A 21,193-nucleotide genomic window follows, 5' to 3' on the forward strand; every position below is an offset into this window, starting at 1 on the left:
TTTTTTTGAGACAGAGTCTCGCTGTGTCACCCAGGCTGGAGTGCAGTGGCCCAATCTTGGCTCACTGCAACCTCTGCCTCCCAGGTTCAAGTGATTCTCCTGCCTCAGCCTCCTGAGTAGCTGGGACTACAGGAGCACGCTACCATGCCTGACTGATTTTTGTATTTTTTTAGTAGAGACAGGGTTTCACCATGTTGGCCAGGCTGGTCTCGAACTCCTGACCTCAAGTGATTCACCCACCTCAGCCTCCCAAAGTGCTGGGATTACAGGCAAGAGCCACTGCGCCCAACCTGAAGTCATTAAACTCTTAAATGGCTGAACCAGGTTCAGTCCCCAGTGTGTTTTATTCCAAAGCCTATAGTCATACCGCCATTCCTCCTCTTTGACTTTATCAGCAGTTACAAAGCAAAACATAAGGCCTACTTTTTTGTTCTATTTTTACTTAACATGTTTGTCCTTTATAAGATGTAGTAGTCTTTCATACACTACTGCCTTCATCCAGCAACCTTCACTTCATTGATGTTATATTCCTTAACTCTTTGTGCTTTGTATAGAATCCCTGCCTATTGAATAAGAAGTGGTGGCCCTGCTCCTTTTTGCTCCAGGGAGCTGTAGTGAGAAGTCGACAGTGGGACTGGCATTCTTTTTTGGCAGTAATGTGGCTTTCTGTCTACTGTATAGCTCTGGAAATTCAGGTGTTCAAGAAAATTATTTTTGGTACTTAAAGATCCTGAGGGCAGAGGGTATTTGGTAGAGACAGATGAAAAGGTGGAGAGAATAGGATTCACATAGGGTCTGGGGAAGGGAGGAGCCTCAAATGTGTTTAGTGGAGACAGCTTGATAACCCAGAAGGGGCGGTAGCATTCAGAAACATTCAATGAATTAATAGCAGCCATTTCAACCACCTGTTGAACTACCTGTTGTGATCAGCTGACTGTTTAGTAAAACATTAAAATAGACCCTACCCCTTCTCTTGGCATCTATAGGAGACACTTTGAGACTCCGAACAATTCTGGAAGCAATACAGAAGCACATTCATTCTTCCTCCCTCATCTTCAAACTGGCCCAAGATGCATTCAAGATTGCTACTCCCACTGACAGTAGTACTGACAGCACCCTGCTCAACGTTGCCCTGGAGCTTGGGTTACAGGTATGGAAGAAGAGTGGGCCATCCTCAGTTTAGACTTCTGGCCTAGTGACAATTGGGAGAAGGTAGGATCTCTGGGAGACTGGGCATAGGCCAAGTCTGGCTCTTTCTTTGTGCCCAGAACACAAGTTCTAGACAAGGGAAAAGGCAAGGATTTCATAAATTGGGCTCCACTTTTAAGTTAAGGCCAGAAGCAAGATACAGCTTTAGGCTCCATGGGGTCCCTATCTTCTGTCTGCCTCCCCATTTCTGCAAGTCAAGTAAGGTATGATAATAAGGACTTTGCTGCAGATCATCTGAGAAGCCTCCTATCTGATTGGTGGGAGAGCTAGGAAAGAAATTTAACTGTATTTTATATTTATCAGGGGAGAGACCACTGTTTAAAGCACCAGAAAATATTTGTTGCATAAATGAATGGCAAGGGGAGGGAGAGGTCACAACAGTTAGGCATAGCCCACTGGAAAGGCCTCTTTTGTGCCCAGGTGATGCGGATGACCTTATCAACCCTTAACTGGAGACGCAGGGAGATGGTACGATGGTTGGTGACCTGTGCTACAGAAGTGGGTGAGTCTCCCACCTCCCTCTACCCCCAGCGGAAAGGAGTTTCTAGGCCCTACTCTTGGGACAGGACAGTGAATCCTTAGAGCTCTCATATTCCTAGTCCTGATGGCCTAAGAAAGGATGGGGCTGCTGGTAGGAGAAGGTAGCCTCTGTTCAGCCAGCCCAAGCTCTGTCCTCATTGCTTGAACCATATCCTGATGTCAGCAGCACTTGATCCTCTCATCAGAGACATGTCTAAGAGAATGAATTTTCAGTTGCTACTCAAGTGCTCCCTTGGGAGGTAGTGGGCCCAGTGGTTTGGTCCCCATCCCTGTCCATGCTTGTGAAAAACCCCAGACAACTTGGAGGCTCAGGACCTTTTCTAAAGCCCAAAGCCCCAGCACAAGACTCTACCCTGAGAGGCCCCACTTCAGCTAGAACCCCTGGCAGATCTGCAACCCATGCCTCAGGGCAAGCAAACCCCAGGCTGTACTGTCCCATCCTTGTGAGGGGTCAAGAGCACCTGCAGAAACCTTCAACCCTCTGACCTGGGGAAAGAAGGGATAGAAAGAGACCCCAAACAGGGTCTGGCCATCTGGGATGCTCCCCTTGTCCTGGTTTGCCTCATATCATCTCAAGGTTGCTGAGGAGGGAGAACTCATCGCTGCAGGCCAAGTTCATACCCCAAATGGTAATCTGGGTAGACCTGAATCAGGACCCAGATGGCCACGGCTGAGCTCAGGCTCTCCCTGACAGGTGTGCGGGCCCTGGTGAGCATCTTGCAGAGCTGGTACACACTCTTCACCCCAATCCCTGTGTGGCGCGCGCGTGTGACTAGTATTGTAGCTGCCACTATGTTCCTAGTATCCCACGCACACTTGTATCCTTGCGCCTCAGTCGTCTGACTATTCCACAGCAGGAGAACTGGCTAAACCTGCTGCTTGCACACTGGCCCTGCAGGTGCTATGAATCAGGCATGCCACAGAGCTGTGCCCGGTCACAGCCCGTCTACACTCTGAAGAAAAGTCCACATTGCCTTTTGAGGCCGCCGGCCAGATTGCCCTGGGCTGTATGTTGCCGTGGCACGGGTGGTGTGTCCTCTATTCCCAGTCTGTTACCCATCTGTCCTGCTATCGGTGCCGGCTCCGTCCGGCTGCTCCAGCATCCGATGGACTGGCTCAGCTCCGTTCTTCAGCTGGCCTTTGTTGGCCATGAGCCAGCCATTGTAACCTGGCTCATAACCAATCAATACTCACGCAGCCATCAATGACGTGTCTGAGTTTGTGCCCTTCAAGCCACTCTTGGGCAAGAATGAGCTGCGCCAGTGCTCATCCCCCTGGTAGTGAAGAAGTGTGTGTGCCACAGTGCTTTCAGACATCTTACGACGCTGCACAGTGACTGCACCTGGCCTGGCCGGCATCCCAGGCCGCCGCAGCTCTGGAAAGCTCATGTCCACTGACAAAGCTCCATTGCGCCAGTTGTTGGATGCCACCATCAATGCCTATATCAACACTACACACTCACGCCTAACACACATCAGCCCTCGCCACTATGGAGAGTTCATTGAGTTTCTAAGCAAGGCTCGGGAGACCTTCCTGCTGCCCCAGGATGGCCACCTGCAATTTGCCCAGTTCATTGACAACCTCAAACAGATCTACAAAGGCAAGAAAAAGCTGATGCTGCTGGTGCGAGAGCGCTTTGGCTGAGAGAGCAGATAGCTCACCGCCAGGGCAGCCTGGGTTCCCAGGTAGTATCAGGTCAGGCCAAGGACACTGAAACATTTGTCCACCCTGAGAGGACTCTGAGCACCTGTGGCTGAGGCCAAAGGACCACAGGGCTAAGGATGGGGAAAGTCTAACTCTAGTTGATATGCCTACCTTGGCATGTTAATGGAGGAGCTGGGCCCTGCAGATCGGCCAGAAACCCCACAACATGCCACCTCATGCCCCCGTATCCTGCGTGTCCTGAGCATTGGCCCTGTCTCCCTTGGCAAACACAGAACACTGTTCCGTCTCAGGGATTGCTTAACCAGAGAAACACACACATCTATGGGACTGTAAATACTATAGTATATGTGTTGCTAATTATTGTAAACTTACAACTATTTATAATTGTGGTTTTGATTTGATGGGCACTTGAAGTAGCTGTGGGTAGGAGGATATACTTATTTTCTGAGGAGACTCACAACCATTTCTCAGGTTTCCCTTGCAGAGTGTATGCTGGTAGCAGTGGAAGAGTGGGGGTGCCAAGGAGAAAAATGGCCAGTTAGAATCAATCCCAAGTCTAGTCTATGCAGAATCCCCCACCTACAGACAGGGCATTTATAGCCCAGTGGTGAGTGAGGGACAGAGGCCAGGACTGGACTTAGACTTTTGCCTCACAAAACTAGGAGGACATCGAAGCTCCTGCCTCACACAGCTTCTTCAGGAGCCTGCAGAATGCCTGAGAAACAAGTGCAGGGAGAAGATGAAGGTCTGGGAAGCTGCTGAGTTCATAATATTCATCTACTGTGGTCACCTTTGTGTTAGAGAGTGTGTGGTTTCATCTATAATCGTGTGTGTGTATCTGTATGGCTAAGTACATGTGTCTATGTGCATAGATATATCTGTGCATGCCTGTCTGTATGTGCACATGTATATTTATGTGTATGTGTGAGTTCTATGGCTGTGTACCTGTGTGAATATGTGCACACTGGACTGGGTTTCTACCTGAGGATATACACATTTTGCATACATGTGAGGATGCACATCTATGTGCAAATACACTGCATATTTAGTGTGTATGTGTATCTGGGCACACATGAGTGCATGTGTATAAACATGTTTGTATCTGTGTGTATGCTTGTTATCCATGCACCCGTGTCTTTATATGTGTAACTGAGCATATTTCTACATGTAGGGATGTCTGTGTATTCATGTTTGAGGATCTGCATGAATGTGTCCTTCCTTTTTGCCAAATTTCTTTCCTGTTCCTCTTAAATCTCTCTCGCCAGCTAAACGTTTGTTCCCCATCTCTGTGCCTCCTCTATTCATTCTCTCACCAAACAAGCTTCTAAGCACCAATCTCCCTCTGCTATTAGATTGGCTGCTTTAGCTCCACAGTTCTCTTCTCGCCCCATACTTGCTTTCTTCCCCTGCCTTTCTACCTCAAGCTTCCTCTGCCTGCTTTTGTCACAGTCTCGTTGCTTGCTGACTTGGAGGCTAGGGCTGGTCTGCACTGAGCCTCTCCCTTCCTAATTTCTAGCCCTAGTGAGCAGCCCTGTCTTAGCCCTGGCTGACCTCCACAGTGTATCATGTTCCTGCTACCTTCCTGACCTCTATGCTCGGCCTGGAATTGTTACAGGAGGTAGCAAAGGCATTCAGAAGAGTCAGTTGGATACCAGTGTCTTGGTGTTTACTGTTTCATGTCTTAGTTCCTGAGTTAGGGGTGGGGTGTGATAGGGAAGGGGTGGTATAGCTAGAATGTGAACTAAGAACTTCTCCATCTGCTTTTTCTTTGACAAATTGTCACCTTTTTTACTCCAAACTGACCAAGAAGTTGTATTTGCCATTTGTGGCTACTCAAGTCTTACTGTCCAGCCAAGGGCCTCTACGTCTCAGCCCAATGGGTTGGTTAAAAAAAAAAGAGAAGCCACTCTCATTCTGTATCACAGTTGCCCTTTTTTAGCAAGTGTGTGAACTCACAGTGCTTTTCTATGAATAAATCATGGATCACATAAACGATCATTTTTCTAAAAGCAGAAATTGTGTTCCTGCATTAAATGAAACCCATCTCTCCCTTCTGCATTGCCCTGGCTGGGCCAGGGAGCTGGTTCAGCCTACAGCACAGTGGGCTCCTAGTGGTCCAAGGAGATGCAGAATGACAGATAAAGAATTTCTTGCCATACCAGACCCTTCTCCAGAGCTTGCAGACACCTCAGAGCCTTGTCCTGGGAAGCAGGTACCACCAGGAAGGGTGGAAACACCAAGATCTTGAGAAAATTAAAGGGGATGCTCAGAAAATAATATAAAGCAATCTTGAGTGCCAGAGGGTCTTTTGGTTTCAGAGGACTTCTTGCCTTGATGATGGACTTATCTAAAGCTCCAATCCTAAGCAACCTAGCTCTGAGCTTTGATATCCTCCCTGTATTTTGGTGTCAAAGCTGAGGGTCCCTCAGCTTCTCCTTGCTCACCTAGACTCCATCTTCTTCCCCATGCCTCTCTGAAGTATTCTAATCCCTTCTGTGCCCCTTTTTAATGTATACTTCCCTTCCTCCCCTGACATAAAGCCCTATCAATTTGGCCTTTGTATGCTGTGAGGACCCCACCCATTTTTCTACAAATGTCACAACCTGAACTGCTAGGAAAGCTCTACCCTACCCCATGTAGTTCTGGGACTTAAGTATCTGAGAGTAAGATGGGAGTGAGAATCCTTAAGTGCTCTGGTACATATTCAGTGATACTTAACCCCCATGACTTGTGAAGAGGATATAGAGAGGGTTCCCAGGGAAGGAGCAGAGGCTAAGAAGAACTGAGGATACGGGCACACATCTTTCACAAACAAAACTACACAACAGTTCAACTCTGAAACTTTTATTGTCCTGGAAACGATCAATCATCTGTTAGTGGTACTTGAGGGTAAAGGTGTACACTCAGTTCTGTCGAAGCAGACGTGAGTGTTTATGCACAGCATCCACAAAGGCACCCACATGTTCTGGGTCCATGTCAGGATAAAGCCCATGGCCCAGGTTGGCAATGTAGCGCTGTGGCCCAAAGTCATCCAGCATCTGCTTCACCAGCTGCCCAATCTCCTCCTGGGGGACCAACAGGGCACTGGCTACAGGAGGACCAGCAAGCGTCTGTCCTCCCTATGTATACTAGTGACAAACGCATATGTAGGTATGCTTCTACTCAGTGTTAACTCATTCAGTCATTCAATAAAATTTATCAGATCCCTAGTCTGGACCCAGGCATGAAGCATAAATACAAATGAACAACAGCAACAAAAAGTCTGGTCTTCCTAGGGCTTATGTTGTACATACAGAGTAGAAGAGGACAGACAGACATTTTTTTAAAAGTGCACACAGAATAATACAACCACAGCCACAGGAGTGCACAGTAACAGATACACAGAGGGGCCCTGTCTGTTACCTCAGATGCATACAGGGCACAGGGGTCCAGGTTCCCCTGCAATGTCACCGTCTTCCCCACACACTCCCTGGAAGCAAAGCCAGCACCACGTTCTGGTAACTGCATACATGGCAGCACCACACCCCCACCTCAACCTCAAGGCCTCACCCTTCCGTAGCTTACCGGGCTTTCTTTGGGGCCACTGTCCAGTCAAGCCCAACCACCTCATAGCCAGCTTGGGACAGCTCCTCCAGGGCAAAATGCCCATCCTTAGCAAAGATGATCTGGAAAAAAAGCAGATCTTAGGCTACAGAGGGCCTTGCTACAACCACTAATCTTTCTTGACTGTACTTCTGCTGCCCTCCAGTGGTCACTCCAGTCCATGCAGGACTTAGCCTGAAAGCTCCACAGGCCCACCTTCACTCAACCCATCCCAATCCTCACCATGGGCACTGGTGCCAGGCCTGCCTCCCGCAACCTGGCCTTCACTCGCTTGGCCACATCACGGATGTAGGGCAGTGCAAACTTGTTGAAGAGCTGTGGGCCGAGATGCCCTGCATGGGACTCAAACAGCTGCAATGCCTAGTTAGGGTATGGTGAAGAGAAATATGTAACAAAGAGGAAGCTCCCCCCACATACAAAATCCACCTCAATTTTCCCCAAATGACTTCAATCCCTGATACTGCCTGACCCTATAAATCCAGTAAAAAAAAAAAAAAAAAGCTTTACTTTCTCCAGATCCCAGCACTAGCTTTGGTCTCTGAATACTCAGAGCATTAAGCCCCACTGCCAGTGTCAGGATGGGCTTGGCTGCTCAGCTAGATCACTGGAGGCCAAGGTTCTTTCATCTCTGGCATTAAGACCCCTGCCCTCTCAGGTTTAGGACACTTGCTTCTCGTCCTTACAGACCAAATCTCAGCCTATTTCTCTCTCTCTCAGGACTCACCTGGGCACCAGCTGCCACTTGTCCTACCAGATATGGGACCAGAGCATCAGTGAGGATGCGAAGCAGCTGGTGACTAGCCTGAGGTCTCTGATAGAGCCAGCGCTTGGCCTGAGCCATGGTGCTTGAGCCACCACCCTCAACCATGTATGTCATCAGGGTCCACTACAGAAGGATAGAAAGATGGTGTCACACGTACAGAAGCCAGACTGACCCTTCCTCTGTCTACCCCAGACCTGCCAGAGTAATTTTCCCACGCCGCCAGTCCCTGCCCTGTCCCACATTACTGGGGCACCAGCAAAGCCAATCAGCGGCACACGTCCAGCCAGTCGTTGTCGGGTAAGGGTGATGGCTTGGAACACATAGCCTAGCTCAGAGGCTACCACTGCTGGATCCCGTAGGCGTTCTAGGTCCTGTTCTTCTCTTAGTGGCTCTGGGAAGCTGGGTCCTTTGCCAGGTACCATGGTCACCTCCATGCCCAGTGCCTGGAGGGGGAGAAAACATCTGGGTTCCCAAAATGGAATCCAGGAGGAAAGGTTCTGTTCAGCTCATTCCAGAAGGAAGGAAAAGGAGAATAAAACTGCCAAACTCCATCTCTTTCAACCTTAGTTTTTCCTTCGGTCCAGTTAGGGTAAGTGCTTATTGTAAACCTTGACTGGACTGATAGAAGGATTTTCAAGGGGTCCTTGGATTATATTCCAGGATCAGACTTGAGTGAGTACCTGGGGTACAACAAGGATGTCGGAGAAAATGATGGCAGCATCCAGAGGGAAGCGACGCAGTGGCTGTAGGAAACAGGAGGCAGGTTGCTAGGTGGCAGACTGAAGGCATAAATCTTTCCCTCTTTTATGCACCCCTCACCTGCAGAGTCAGTTCACAGCAGGCCTCAGGAGAGCGACACGTGCTGAAAAAGTCCTGGGCAGCCCGGGTTTCCCTAAACTCTGCATACAGAGGGAAGACGGGGCTCAGCCTTGAGGCCTTCCAGAGCCCTCCCCAGCCCCTTGAAAACTTTTCGCTTTCCGGAGTTTTATCTAGATTTCCAGGCCCTGACTCTTACCTGGTAAGTAACGGCCGGCCTGGCGCATGCACCAAACGGGAGTGTAGTCTGTTTCCTCTCCCCAGGCTGCTCGCAGGAATGTGTCATTCTTCAGCTCCGGAAAACCCTGAGGTCTGGCGATCAGGTGGGGGTAGGGGTAGGTGTCAGTATGCTAGGCTGGAGGTTGAGTAAAGTGCGGGTTCATAAGGCTGATTCAGTCCAGGACCGCTATCTACCTCCTCCAGGCCAGCTCCCAAACCCTGGCTTTCCGCCCGTTCCGCCTCCTCTCTGCCTATCAGGCGGTGCACAAACTCTAAAAGGGCCCGCCCTGGGGCCTCTTCCCTCCACTTAGTCCCTACTCTCCCAAGCTCGAAGCAACTAGAGTAGGGACTAGGGGGAGGGAATGAAGGCCCAGTAAGGATAGTTTGGGGGTCTTCGGACTAGTGAGTCTCAGAAATGGGAATGTCACTGGGCTGGTTCAGAGGCTGAGAGATCCCCAGGCTGGGGGATAAAGAGGGATGAGAGTTGATGGTCCCAGAATAGAGATCCTGGTTGGAAATCCTGAGGCATCCCTTGAATTAAGGGCCCTGGGATGAACATCTCAAAAATCCATGGTTTTAGGATTCAGGATCCCAGCTAACGCAGTCCAGGTTGGGAGATCTCCAAGGTGGGGAAAGGGGAGTACAGGGAGTCCTGAGTTGGAAGACTCAAATTAGAAGCTCAACTAGCCACACCGCGTGCTCTGGAGAACTCACCCCAACCCGTTCGCTTCCATGGTCAGCTGTCTGTAACTGGGAGCTCAATCCGCAATTTAACCTGAACGTGAGCCTGCCCTCCTAGTCCAGGCTCCGCCCCTTTCTGTAGGGACCCAAGGGCGTCGCCATGTTGAAGATCACATGATCAGACTCCCGCGACAGCTCCAGGGCTGCCCTGGCTGCTGCCCGTAGGACCCCTATCTTTTTTCACCGTAAAGTCCGCTGTAGCGACGCAACACCAAACGCTCAAAAGAGAACTCCGCTGTAACTATATCTTACGGTGACATGAGGAATTTGTTCTCATCTGACGGTCTGGGTATCCGGAGGCTTGGCTCAAGTCCCACTCATGATTCTAATAGTCTTATCCAGCCAGGCATACTGAGGATGATGGAACCAGGCTGTACAGGAAACTGAAATCATCATATACTTATATTACCTACTAAGACCCTGGACCTATAGTAGGTGCAGAGGTTAGCTCTGCTCAAGACAGCCCTGGTCTTTAAGGAGCTATAAGACTGGGAAAACAGAAATCAGTAATCACATTAAAGTGTCCTTGGTATTAAGAGTGACAAACAGAACCCGAATGACTCAAGACTCCTGTCAGTGGCAGGGAAAGGGGCCATTGTCTCAAACATTTTAGTCACACCACCTATAGGATAGGGAGTCCAGCAGATTCGTTGGGAGTGGGAGGAAAAAGAGCAGGCCGAAGAACCAGAAAAATGACTGCTGGCAATGATCCAGGCTAGATAGAATGGTTACTTGAATGACGGTAGTAGCAGTAGAGATAAAATGGTAGTAGCAAGGAAATGGAGAGAAGGAGATTGATCAGGTAGAAATCACCAATCTTGGGTTTGGTCGGCTGGGTTAGGGTGGCACAGAGGTAAGTAATATGGTTGAGTGTAGGAGTACACAGTGCAATACGGTGAGTGTGGGGGCGCTTAGTCCAGAACATACGGCGAAGGCTGGCCAAAGGCGGGGCAGGGCGTGGTGGGAAGCTCCGTCCGCGGTCGCGCCAGCTGTTCCCCGGGTAGGGTCGCCCGTAGGCGCTCACCTCCGCCACTTAGCCATGGCGGGTCCTGGCCCGGGCGCGGTGCTGGAGTCCCCGCGGCAGCTGCTGGGCCGCGTGCGCTTCTTGGCGGAGGCAGCGCGGAGCCTCCGCGCTGGGCGGCCGCTGCCGGCAGCGCTGGCTTTCGTGCCGCGAGAGGTGCTCTACAAGCTTTACAAGGACCCGGCGGGGCCGTCGCGCGTGCTCCTGCCCGTGTGGGAGGCAGAGGGCTTGGGGTTGCGTGTGGGCGCCGCAGGCCCAGCCCCCGGTACCGGCTCAGGGCCCCTCCGCGCCGCCCGCGACAGCATCGAGCTCCGGCGCGGCGCCTGCGTGCGCACAACGGGCGAGGAGCTGTGCAACGGCCACGGGCTCTGGGTGAAGCTGACAAAGGTGAGCTCTCCCCTGCCCAGGACCGTAAAAGACCCCCGGGGCCAGAGAAACCTCTGGCTGTTTCCCTTCTCCCCCCGTATGGAGTTGGCATTGCGTTCGGTGCCCTTTGCCCTGGGCTGGGTAGGACAGGCGGCTGGGCAGTTCCCTGACGGCTGTCCCCATCCGGCGCGTCCCGGCAGGAGCAGCTGGCAGAGCACCTGGGCGACTGCGGGCTGCAGGAAGGCTGGCTGCTGGTGTGCCGCCCGGCAGAGGGCGGAGCCCGCCTGGTACCCATCGACACTCCCAACCATCTCCAGCGGCAGCAGCAGCTCTTTGGCGTGGATTATCGGCCGGTGCTCAGGTCCTGCACTTGAAGGAGCGGGGCTTGCTGTCCGAAGGCCAGGCCAGGAGGGCTTGGGAACACTTCAGCCACATCCTGGGGTGGGTGGGATACTGGAGCGGAGGCAAGGTTAAGAACAGGAAGGGGCGGGACATGAAGGGGGCTGGGTGGGGCGTCTGGAGACGAGGAGATAGAGCCCAGGAGAAGGCTACACGGCATGGAGGTAGTGTCCTGCTGCCCGCTGATGTCTCCCTTTCCCACTCCCTACTCTGTGCCCACAGGTGGGAACAGGTGGTGGACCTGACATACTCACATCGCCTGGGATCGAGACCTCAGCCGGCAGAGGCATACGCAGAAGCTGTACAAAGGCTACTGTGAGTGAGCTGGAATGGGGTGGGGAGGAAGGAGCTCCGCGTCTGGGCCCAGTCTAATTAGGGGCTTGGGGTTGCTTAGCTATGTACCCCCGACATGGACCTACGAATGCGACGAGGACCTGATCCACTTCTTGTATGACCACCTGGGCAAGGAGGATGAGAACCTGGGTAGCGTGAAGCAGTATGTGGAGAGCATAGACGTTTCCTCCTACACGGTGGGTGCTGGGGCTCCTCCCACCCCAGGCAAGATATAGTCACACTCCTCAAGGCTAGATCCAGAAAGAACCCCCACCTCCAGGCCAGGACCAAAACAGGGTCCCCACGGGCCATACTCAGTTCAGCTCCCCATCTTGGAAGTCTGTAGGAACCCCTACATACCCAGCGGCCCCTATCCCATACCAGTTGCCCGTTAGCCCAGCTTCACTCTGCTTTCTCTCTGTTGCTCCTGGTCCAGAGCACAAACCCAGCTCAGGGAGGGAGGGTAACTGCTGACTCCACCTCTCTGCCCCTCCCCAGGAGGAGTTCAACGTATCCTGCCTGACAGACAGCAATGCTGATACCTACTGGGAGAGCGATGGGTCCCAGTGCCAGCACTGGGTACGGCTTACCATGAAGAAGGGCACCATTATCAAGTAAGTAGGCTCTGGGCAGGAGCCTACTTACTTGGATGGGTGAGCCACGTCCCTGTGGGTTCACCAAGACTCATGTTCACACTCCAACCTTTCAGGAAGCTGCTACTCACAGTGGATACCACAGATGACAACTTTATGCCAAAGCGGGTGGTGGTCTATGGGGGCGAAGGGGACAACCTGAAGAAGCTGAGTGACGTGAGCATTGACGAGTGAGCACACTGGCCTGGGGAGGGAAGTAGGGTGTGTTCCAAGCCTAGCCCAGCTTAGAAGCCTAAGTTTGAGTGAGACTCCAGCAGTCTCTGAAGGCCTGAGGCAGGAGGTATCTGAAGTGCCTCACACTCATCTCCTCAGGACCCTGATTGGGGATGTCTGTGTCCTGGAGGACATGACCGTCCACCTCCCGATCATCGAGATCCGCATCGTGGAGTGCCGAGGTGAGGCTTAAAGCTATAAGGAGGGAAAGAGAGCCTGATGTGGAGATGGGGGCAAACAGACAGTGAGTCTGGAGAGAAGAGGATAGGCTTGGAGTTGGGGTGAAGGTGATGCTGAACTAACTCCAGGATTTGGAGCTTTGGGGCCTGAACCAGCTAGGACGTGCCAGGTATAGGCCTGCCTTAAAGCCATACAGGTGGTTGGGCTCACCTGGAAAAGGAACTGAGTTGGGACCCTCAGGCATGCCAGCATTATAGTGGAAGACAGAGGAATCAGCAGGAATAGATATATCAGAGTCAGGTGACAGAAGGTGATCCCGAAGGTCCCAAGTTTCTAGGGTTAAGGGTGACAAAAGGCTGAGCGTTCAAGGAGCCATTCCCAGGTCTGAGGGCCGAGGAGCCAGCAGGTGCCGTAAATGACCTCACTCTGACCCCTTTCCCCAGATGATGGGATTGATGTTCGTCTCCGAGGGGTCAAGATCAAGTCCTCTAGACAGCGGGAACTAGGGTTGAATGCAGACCTGTTCCAGCCGACTAGTCTGGTGCGATATCCACGCCTGGAAGGCACCGACCCTGAAGTACTATACCGCAGAGCTGTCCTCCTGCAGAGGTGGCTATGGTCCTGGACCTGTGGGTCCTTCCCTTCCCCCAACATTGAGCCTTGTGTGTCTGCATGGAGGAGGTTCCCAAGGTTTCATAGTATAAGCTGTTCAAGGGTCAGAGAAGCCCCCAGGTCCTGCCTTCTCCTGTCCCTGTATGTTGGGGAGTTGGGGGTCTTAAATGTATGCCAAACTCTTTAGCTGCAGTCAATCTTTACCTACCCATGCCAGATTCATCAAGATCCTCGATAGTGTCTTGCACCACCTGGTACCTGCCTGGGACCACACACTGGGCACCTTCAGTGAGATTAAGGTGAGCCATCCCACCCAGTGCTGGTCTCGGCAGTGCGTTCCCCCTTCCTGCTTATGTAGTTGTTCATGCCTTAGCAGAGTCCCTGAAACCTTCTCTAGGGCAAGACCTTTGCTGGGTCTGGGAACACAGGAAGAAAGCCAGAACAGATGATCCAAATTTAATGTTTGGGAGGCTGTTGCCCAGATGAGTGTGTGGAATACCCAAGGGCTATTGACAGCACAGGCAGGGCAGGTTGCGTGAAAGGTGCATACCGGGAGTTAACAGCAGCTCAAGATGACTTGAGAAAAGTGTGCAGGTAGGTGTGAGTATGACAGAGGGATGAGAGTGGGAGGATGTAGGCAGGAGGCAGGTCCTGGTTGCAGAGGGCCCTGTGGGCCAAGCTGTGAAGCAAGGACTTTGTCCCAGGGTAGTGGAGCTATTGGAAAGGTAAGCAAGGTAATGACAGTAGTAGAATTTTTTTGTTTTAGAAAGCTCTCCCTGGTGGCTGAACTAAGGAAGGGACTGGAGACAAGGACAGGAATGGACTAGACTTGGACTAAAATGGTGGAATTGGATACAGGCAGAGAGGAAAGTTCCAGGGCCTGGACAGAGGCTGACTGCTCACTCATTCCTGCTCTGGCCACTTCTCCTCACTAGCAAGTGAAGCAGTTCCTACTGCTGTCCCGCCAGCGGCCTGGCCTGGTGGCTCAGTGCCTGCGTGACTCGGAGAGCAGCAAGCCCAGCTTCATGCCACGGCTGTACATCAACCGCCGCCTTGCCATGGAACACCGTGCCTGCCCCTCTCGAGACCCTGCCTGCAAGAATGCAGTCTTCACCCAGGTCTGCACCACCTAGGGTCAGACTGAGATAGGATCAGTCAAGGGCCAAGGGGACTAGGCCAAGAGGGACCTGAACAAGTTCTTGGGGCGAGTATGGGGCCAGGTCTTGCTTTCCTGTGACTCCTTTCCTCCTTGCCCCCAGGTATATGAAGGCCTCAAGCCCTCTGACAAATACGAAAAGCCTCTGGACTACAGGTATGGCATGAGAGTGAGGGACTTACTCGGGACACCTGTGTGCACACACAACTCTTCGAGGCACCCCTCGCCATGACTGCTTTTCCCAGGTGCTCTCTGGGCTGATGAATTGTGCTGCACCTGGCCCCGCACGATGACAGATCTGCCCACGTTTTTTGCAGGTGGCCCATGCGCTATGACCAGTGGTGGGAGTGTAAATTCATTGCAGAAGGCATCATTGACCAAGGTGAGGCCCTGAGGGAGGATCTCAAGGATCCTTCCTGCTGTCCTGTTAAAGTGGTAGAGGCTTTTCAGAAGCTAATGATGATGGGGGCTTATTCATTACCCCATTATGGGAGCTGGGCTCTTGAGTGCCCAGCTGAGGACATCTGTCATTTCAGGTGGTGGTTTCCGGGACAGCCTGGCAGATATGTCAGAAGAGCTGTGCCCTAGCTCAGCGGATACCCCCGTGCCTCTGCCCTTCTTTGTACGCACAGCCAACCAGGTAATCTCCGTTTCCATCTCTGCAAACCTCCCAGGTGCCAGATTGAGCTAGAAAGGGGGCAGAGGAGGGGGCCAGGCGTGGTGGCTCACACCTGTAATCCTAGCACTTTGGGAGGCCAAGGCGGGCAGATCATGAGGTCAGGAGTTCAAGATCAGCCTGGCCAATGTAGTGAAACCCCATCTCTACTAAAAATACAAAAAAAATTAGCTGGGCATGGTGGTACGTGCCTGTAGTTCCACCTACCTGGGAGGCTAAGGCAGGTGACTCGCTTGAACCTGGGACGTGGAGGTTACAGTGAGCTGAGATCGTACCACTGCACTCCAGCCTGGGTGACATAGTGAGACTCTGTCTCAAAAAAATAAATAAATAAATAAATAGAAATGGGGCAGAGAAGGAACTGAGTTACTCAGGGCAACATCTGGGCAGACAGGGAGAGGAGGAGCCACTGTACATCTGAAAGGATCATTTAGTGGAAAATGTTCCCAGTGGAAAATGTTCAGGGAAGTCTTCAGGCCAGGAAAGTAGGGTATATCTCATGCCACACTGACAGCTCTGTCTCTGGAGCAGGGCAATGGCACTGGTGAGGCCCGGGACATGTATGTGCCCAACCCCTCTTGCCGAGACTTTGCCAAGTATGAATGGATTGGACAGCTGATGGGGGCTGCCCTTCGGGGTAAGGAGTTCCTGGTGAGTAGCCTTATCCACACCCCCGTCTGATCAGCCCTGGCCCCTGGAAGGAAAGGCCAGCCAAATCTGGGCAGCTCAGGGTGAGAAGACAGTGGGGAGTATTTGTCACACAGGTCCTGGCCCTGCCTGGTTTTGTGTGGAAGCAGCTTTCTGGCGAGGAGGTGAGCTGGAGCAAGGACTTCCCAGCTGTGGACTCTGTGCTGGTGAGTAGGACCTGGAACCAATGGTTCCTCTGCCCAGCCCCTAAAAGTTGGTCCTCCGTAAGGCTGTTCTGTACCATGTTCTTTCACCACACACAAGATCCCTCTCCAATCCATCCACTCCCATGGCTTCAACTACTGTCTGTAGACTTGTGACCCCTAAAATCCTGACTTCTAGCCCCAGCCTCTCCTAAGCCTGGGGCCATATATGTATCTGCACCCTCAACATTTGCCCCAAGGTCGCATCTCAGGCTCAATGCATTCTTTATCTTCTCCCAAGACTGCTCCCCTCTAGAGCTCCTGCCTCAAAAGGACACCATGTCCCACTCCTCCCCATCCCAAAGCCCACAGGGCCATCCTTCACCCCTTCTTCTCCCTCACCCCCACATTCTTAAGTCTGTCTCTGTAATCTGTCTGCTTTTCCTATCTCACTACTATCTCCCTGCCTGGTTGAGGACACCTTTCCTCCTGAGCTAATCACTTACTAAAAAGCTGGTGTCCCTGTCTCCGTTCTTACCCATTTGGTCTCCATGCAGCCAGAGTAATTCATTTCACTTTCCTTATTTAAACTCATTGGTGGCTCGGCCCTGGGCTTAGGATAGAATGCAGAATCTATAAAGGCCTTACGTGAACCCTGTATCTCCAGCCACTTGGTTCACATTCAGGCTCCAGCCAAATAGTTTCCTTAGGCCTTTTGCTCTTTCCAGCTTTCTCCAAGATGTTCTCTCTCCTAACTTCCCTTATAGCCCAGCCATTATTTGGGTCTCAGCTGAGACGCCGTTTCCCACAGGATGCCTTCTCGGGCCTCCGAGGCTGGTTAGGTGTTGTCTTGATGCTTTTACAGCTCTTGTACTGACACTCTCATTCCCTGCTGCCTGCATGGTGACTGCCTTGCCTGGCTGTCTCTGCTTCCCTGTGAGCATCTTGTGGAAAGACAGGGACTGTCTCCACAGTGAAAAGGTTACTTCCCTGCCTCTCTGCAATCCCTAGGTGAAGCTCCTGGAAGTGATGGAAGGAATGGACAGGGAGGCGTTTGAGTTCAAGTTTGGGAAGGAACTGACATTCACCACTGTGCTGAGTGACCAGCAGATGGTGGAGCTGATCCCTGGGGGCGCAGGCACCGTCGTGGGATATGGGGACCGTTCTCGTTTCATCCAGCTGGTCCAGAAGGCACGGCTAGAGGAGAGCAAGGAGCAGGTAATACCCAGAGGCCAGTAGAACAGAGAGCTTTGGCCCCTCCTGAGCCCCAGCTCCTGGGACCCAGAGTGCAGCCTGTAGGCCACCAATACTCCAAGAACTCTGGCCCCCACCATTCCTCGGTGACACCTTTCTGCTGCTCAGAGGCTACAGTGATGCCCCCCAGTGTAAGGCAGGAGGTGTGCCTTCTTCCCCAGCCAAGCCTTTTACCCACCCTCCAGGTGGCAGCTATGCAGGCAGGTCTGCTGAAGGTGGTGCCACAGGCTGTGCTGGACTTGCTGACCTGGCAAGAGTTGGAGAAGAAAGTGTGTGGGGATCCAGAGGTCACTGTGGATGCTCTGCGCAAGCTCAGTGAGTTCCCCAAGGCAAGGCAGGGCAGGGCAGCACAGCACAGCACATGGGTTGGGGCTCAAGGACTGGGCAAGATGAGACCCAAGAATGAATGCTGGCCCTGTCTCCACCAGCCCGGTTTGAGGACTTCGAGCCATCTGACTCGCGGGTGCAGTATTTCTGGGAGGCACTGAACAACTTCACCAACGGTCAGTGGAGGAGGGCAGGGTGACACCTGGGTTTGGACTCTGTTGCTGGGATGCAGAGGCAGGGTAGAAGTTGCAGACCCTCCCTCACCATCCACACGGGCACTGATTTCCTTCTCCCTCCAGAGGACCGGAGTCGCTTCCTGCGCTTTGTCACAGGCCGCAGCCGCCTGCCAGCACGGATCTACATCTACCCAGACAAGCTGGGGTGAGTGCTGGAGGGAGGCCCGAAGGTGCCATGGCCGTTTGCTCTCCTCCCTCCCCACGCACGTACAGGTGCCCCAACACATCTTCCTGACCTATGGTCCTTCAATGCCCCCAGCTACGAGACCACAGACGCGCTGCCCGAGTCTTCCACCTGCTCCAGCACCCTCTTCCTGCCACACTATGCCAGGTGGGTTTTTTCCTAGGCTCGAGTTGGGGCCCAGGGGAGCCCCATCACTCCGGTAGTGATGGATGGATCTGACCAAGTCCCCATTCCCACAGTGCTAAGGTATGCGAGGAGAAGCTCCGCTATGCAGCCTACAACTGTGTGGCCATCGACACCGACATGAGCCCTTGGGAGGAGTGAGGTGTGCCGCAGGCTGCAGGACCATCAGGACTGCATGTGTCCCTCTTGGCCTTGCCCAGGGCAAAGACACCTTCCCTGCCCTGGTTTGGCTGACGTGCTCAGCAAAACCGCGTGTGCCCCGCTCCTGTGTGCAGTTGGAGTGGGGGCAGCTGGCGTGGTCAGGTGAACACTAGTGGCCCAGCCCCGCAGACCCACAAGCCCTACCCGTGCTGGGGCTTGCTTCCTGAGGTATTTCACCTCTTAAGAGGGAATCTTCCACAAGCCCAGCACAAGCTGCCAGGCCTGAGCTACTTGAAGGGGGCCATGTAGGTCCCCAACTCATGGACTTTGCCTCCATTTTCAGCTCCACCTTTTTTCTCCTATTTTCTCTCTGGCTTTCTTCAGCCATGACTCAAAACATAAAACATTGGAGGTTGGTGGAGGCCCCTCCCCAAGCAAGAAGCCTGGGATGGGCAGGGAGTGATAGCCAAACTCCTTGGTCACCTGCTCCAAGAAGGAAGCAGTAGCTGAGCACCTGCCCTCGCATCCTGCTCTTTTCCTCCTCTCCCTCCACACCAGAGATGTGAGCTCTGTTCTTCTTCCAACCCAGTCTCAACACAGAAAGTGCCACCACCTTCCCACCACCCACATCCACTCAATGTGAACTCTTGACTACCACGACCTCCCCATGTTCCTCACTTCTGCATCACCTCCAGCCTGACTCCCTGTCTGCCCTTTCACCCCCAAGGTTTTGCACAGGTGAAGGCCAGTTATGACCTTTTTGAAATCTGTAATAGCTCCCCTTTCCCCAACTCTAAAGCCTAGACCTTAAAACCTATTCCTAGAGCTGTGCACACCTCTGCCCCAGTTGACCATTCCTCCCTCAGGGCCTCCGTGACACTCCATGAAAAGAAGTTCTTGCATACCGGAAAGTTGAATAAATGGGTGAATTCATTCCTTCAGAATGTGTTTATTGGGCCCTGGGCTTAGGCACAGGGATCACAAAGAGAAATCAACTTTAGTGCCGTGCTCGGAGCCAAGAAGATGAATGTGAAGTGCAAGTAGAGGCTTCTCAGTGACAAACGTTGCACAGTTACACATCTGGGGCTGAGCAGGGGCGTGGGACGTAAGGGCCCCACTGCCCAGAAAAGAGAAAACAAGCAAAACAGGCTGGGCTGGCATTTTCTGGCACAGATATGGTGATTTGGAGGAAGGGAGTCCACTTCTGGAACCAAGCAAGCAGAAGAATTTGACATCATAGAAGACAGAGACTTGGGAGGGCTGACAGACCAGCCAGGTCAGGGTTGTTGACAGAAGTGGAGGCAGTAGCATCTTCATTACCCTGCCCCCAACCCCGTGCAGTCTTTTTGTATTTTGTTTGTTTGGGTCTCTGTTGCCTAGGCTCGTGTGCAATGGTGGAATCACGGCTCACTCCAGCCTGGGCCTCCTGGGCTCCAGTGATCCTCCCACCTCAGCCTCCTGAATAGCTGGGACCACAGGTATGCCACCGCTTCTGGGTCATTTTTTGCAGAGATGGGGGTCTCCCTATGTTGAGCAGGTTTCCTTTTTTTTTTTTTTTTTTGAGACGGAGTCTTGCTCTGTCGCCCAGGAGTGCAGTGGCGCAATCTCCACTCACTGCAAGCTCCAATTCCCGGGTTCACACCATTCTCCTGCCTCAGCCTCCTGCGTAGCTGGGACTACAGGCGCCTGCCACCGCGCCCGGCTACTTTTTTTTTTTTAATGTATTTTTAGTAGAGACGGGGTTTCACCGTGTTAGCCAGGATGGTCTCGATCTCCTGACCTCATGATCCTCCCGTCTCGGCCTCCCAAAGTGCTGGGATTACAGGCGTGAGCCACCACGCCCGGCCAAGCAGGTTGTTCCTGAACTCCTGGCATCAGGCATTCCTCCCACCTCAGCCTCCCAGAGTGCTAGGATTATAGGCCTGAGTAGTCTTCAAGAACAAGTACCTGGGGCCAGACATGGTGACTCACACCTGGAATTCCAGCACTTTGGGAGGCTGAGGTGCGCAGATCACTTGAGCCCAGGAGTTGGAGACCAGCCTGGCCAACATGGTGAAACCCTGTCTATATTAAAAATACAAAAATGAGCAGGGCTTGGTGCGTGTCTGTGGTGCCAGTTACTTGGGAGACTGAGGTGGGAGGATCGCTTGAGCCCGGGAGGTGGAGGTTGCAGTGAGCTAATTGTGCCCCTGCACTCCAGCCTGGGCAACAGAGTGAGACCCTGTATCAAAAAAAAAAAAAAAAAAAAAGTTTCGGGCGCTGTGGCTCTGCCTGTAATCCCAGCACTTTTGGGAGGCCTAGGTGGGCGGATCCGGAGGTCAAGAGATCGAGACCATTCCTCTGGGCTAACACGGTGAAACCCCGTCTCTACTAAAAATACAAAAAAATAGCCGGGTGTGGGTGGCGGGGCACCCTGTAGTCCCCAGGCTACTCGGAAGGCTGGAGGGGCAGGGAAGAATGGCGTGAAACCCGGGATGCAGAGCTGTGCAGTGAGCGGAGATCGTGCCACCGCACTCCAGCCTGGGCGACAGAGTGAGACTCCGTCTCAAAAAAAAAAAAAAAAAGGAATATCTGGGAGAACCCTGTGTATGAACAGCCCCTCTACACCCCCACAGTGGCCAGTCACACCCTCAAGTACAGCCCCAGGGTCCCAGTCATATCAGAGTCCAGGTACAATGTGAGACCTTATGGTGGCTGATTGCCCAGAGAAGTGGCTTGCGCGGAGTCTCGCCCTGGCAACTCTTCCCATTCCTGTCCTCTAGGGCGCGCCCTGACGCTGCCCTAGTTGGGAAACTTACTGTGCAAGAGGTTGATCTCTGCCTGCACCATGTACACCCTGAAGCCTGTCCCAAAACACGGAACTTAATAGCTTA

The 21,193-nt window shown here is 52.7% G+C and overlaps 3 protein-coding genes across 6 annotated transcripts in view; 2 read left to right on the plus strand and 1 right to left on the minus strand.

Moving 5' to 3' along the window:
- Nucleotides 1–5,426, plus strand: part of ZSWIM5 (zinc finger SWIM-type containing 5) — a 184,584-nt gene extending 179,158 nt beyond the window's left edge. The window contains 5 exon segments of the mRNA XM_017881686.1: nt 987–1,150; nt 1,630–1,711; nt 2,444–2,547; nt 2,549–2,932; nt 2,935–5,426. Coding sequence (XP_017737175.1) covers nt 987–1,150; nt 1,630–1,711; nt 2,444–2,547; nt 2,549–2,932; nt 2,935–3,393 — 1,193 coding nt within the window. The 3' untranslated portion in view covers nt 3,394–5,426.
- An 816-nt stretch (nt 5,427–6,242) lies between these two features.
- Nucleotides 6,243–10,576, minus strand: UROD (uroporphyrinogen decarboxylase). 4 transcript variants are annotated; one of them, XM_017881816.1, is made up of 11 exons: nt 10,484–10,576; nt 9,809–9,939; nt 8,796–8,908; nt 8,600–8,679; nt 8,461–8,523; nt 8,026–8,223; nt 7,742–7,903; nt 7,240–7,377; nt 6,979–7,079; nt 6,817–6,883; nt 6,243–6,479 (listed from the first exon to the last, which is right to left on the minus strand). In XM_017881816.1, exons 2-11 carry the CDS (start codon nt 9,814–9,816, stop codon nt 6,318–6,320), a joined length of 1,092 nt encoding a protein of 363 aa, XP_017737305.1. In that variant the 5' UTR covers nt 9,817–9,939; nt 10,484–10,576; the 3' UTR covers nt 6,243–6,317. The 4 variants fall into 4 exon arrangements, with proteins under 4 accessions (XP_017737305.1, XP_017737304.1, XP_017737306.1 ...); XM_017881815.1 differs by lacking the exons at nt 9,809–9,939; nt 10,484–10,576 and adding an exon at nt 9,530–9,688; XM_017881817.1 differs by lacking the exons at nt 8,461–8,523; nt 9,809–9,939; nt 10,484–10,576 and adding an exon at nt 9,530–9,693.
- On the plus strand, nt 10,186–19,255 carry HECTD3 (HECT domain E3 ubiquitin protein ligase 3). Its single transcript, XM_017881814.1, has 21 exons — nt 10,186–10,964; nt 11,144–11,304; nt 11,565–11,657; nt 11,737–11,872; nt 12,174–12,289; nt 12,385–12,498; nt 12,641–12,723; nt 13,165–13,330; nt 13,551–13,632; nt 14,269–14,451; nt 14,593–14,645; nt 14,807–14,871; nt 15,026–15,129; nt 15,697–15,816; nt 15,930–16,019; nt 17,007–17,213; nt 17,435–17,564; nt 17,678–17,752; nt 17,876–17,957; nt 18,072–18,143; nt 18,236–19,255. Exons 1-21 carry the CDS (start codon nt 10,419–10,421, stop codon nt 18,318–18,320), a joined length of 2,763 nt encoding a protein of 920 aa, XP_017737303.1. The 5' UTR covers nt 10,186–10,418; the 3' UTR covers nt 18,321–19,255.
- The last annotated feature ends 1,938 nt before the right edge of the window (nt 19,256–21,193 follow it).

This window comes from Rhinopithecus bieti, unplaced genomic scaffold (assembly GCF_001698545.2).
Source record: "Rhinopithecus bieti isolate Rb0 unplaced genomic scaffold, ASM169854v2 scaffold_12155, whole genome shotgun sequence".
NCBI lineage: Eukaryota > Metazoa > Chordata > Mammalia > Primates > Cercopithecidae > Rhinopithecus > Rhinopithecus bieti.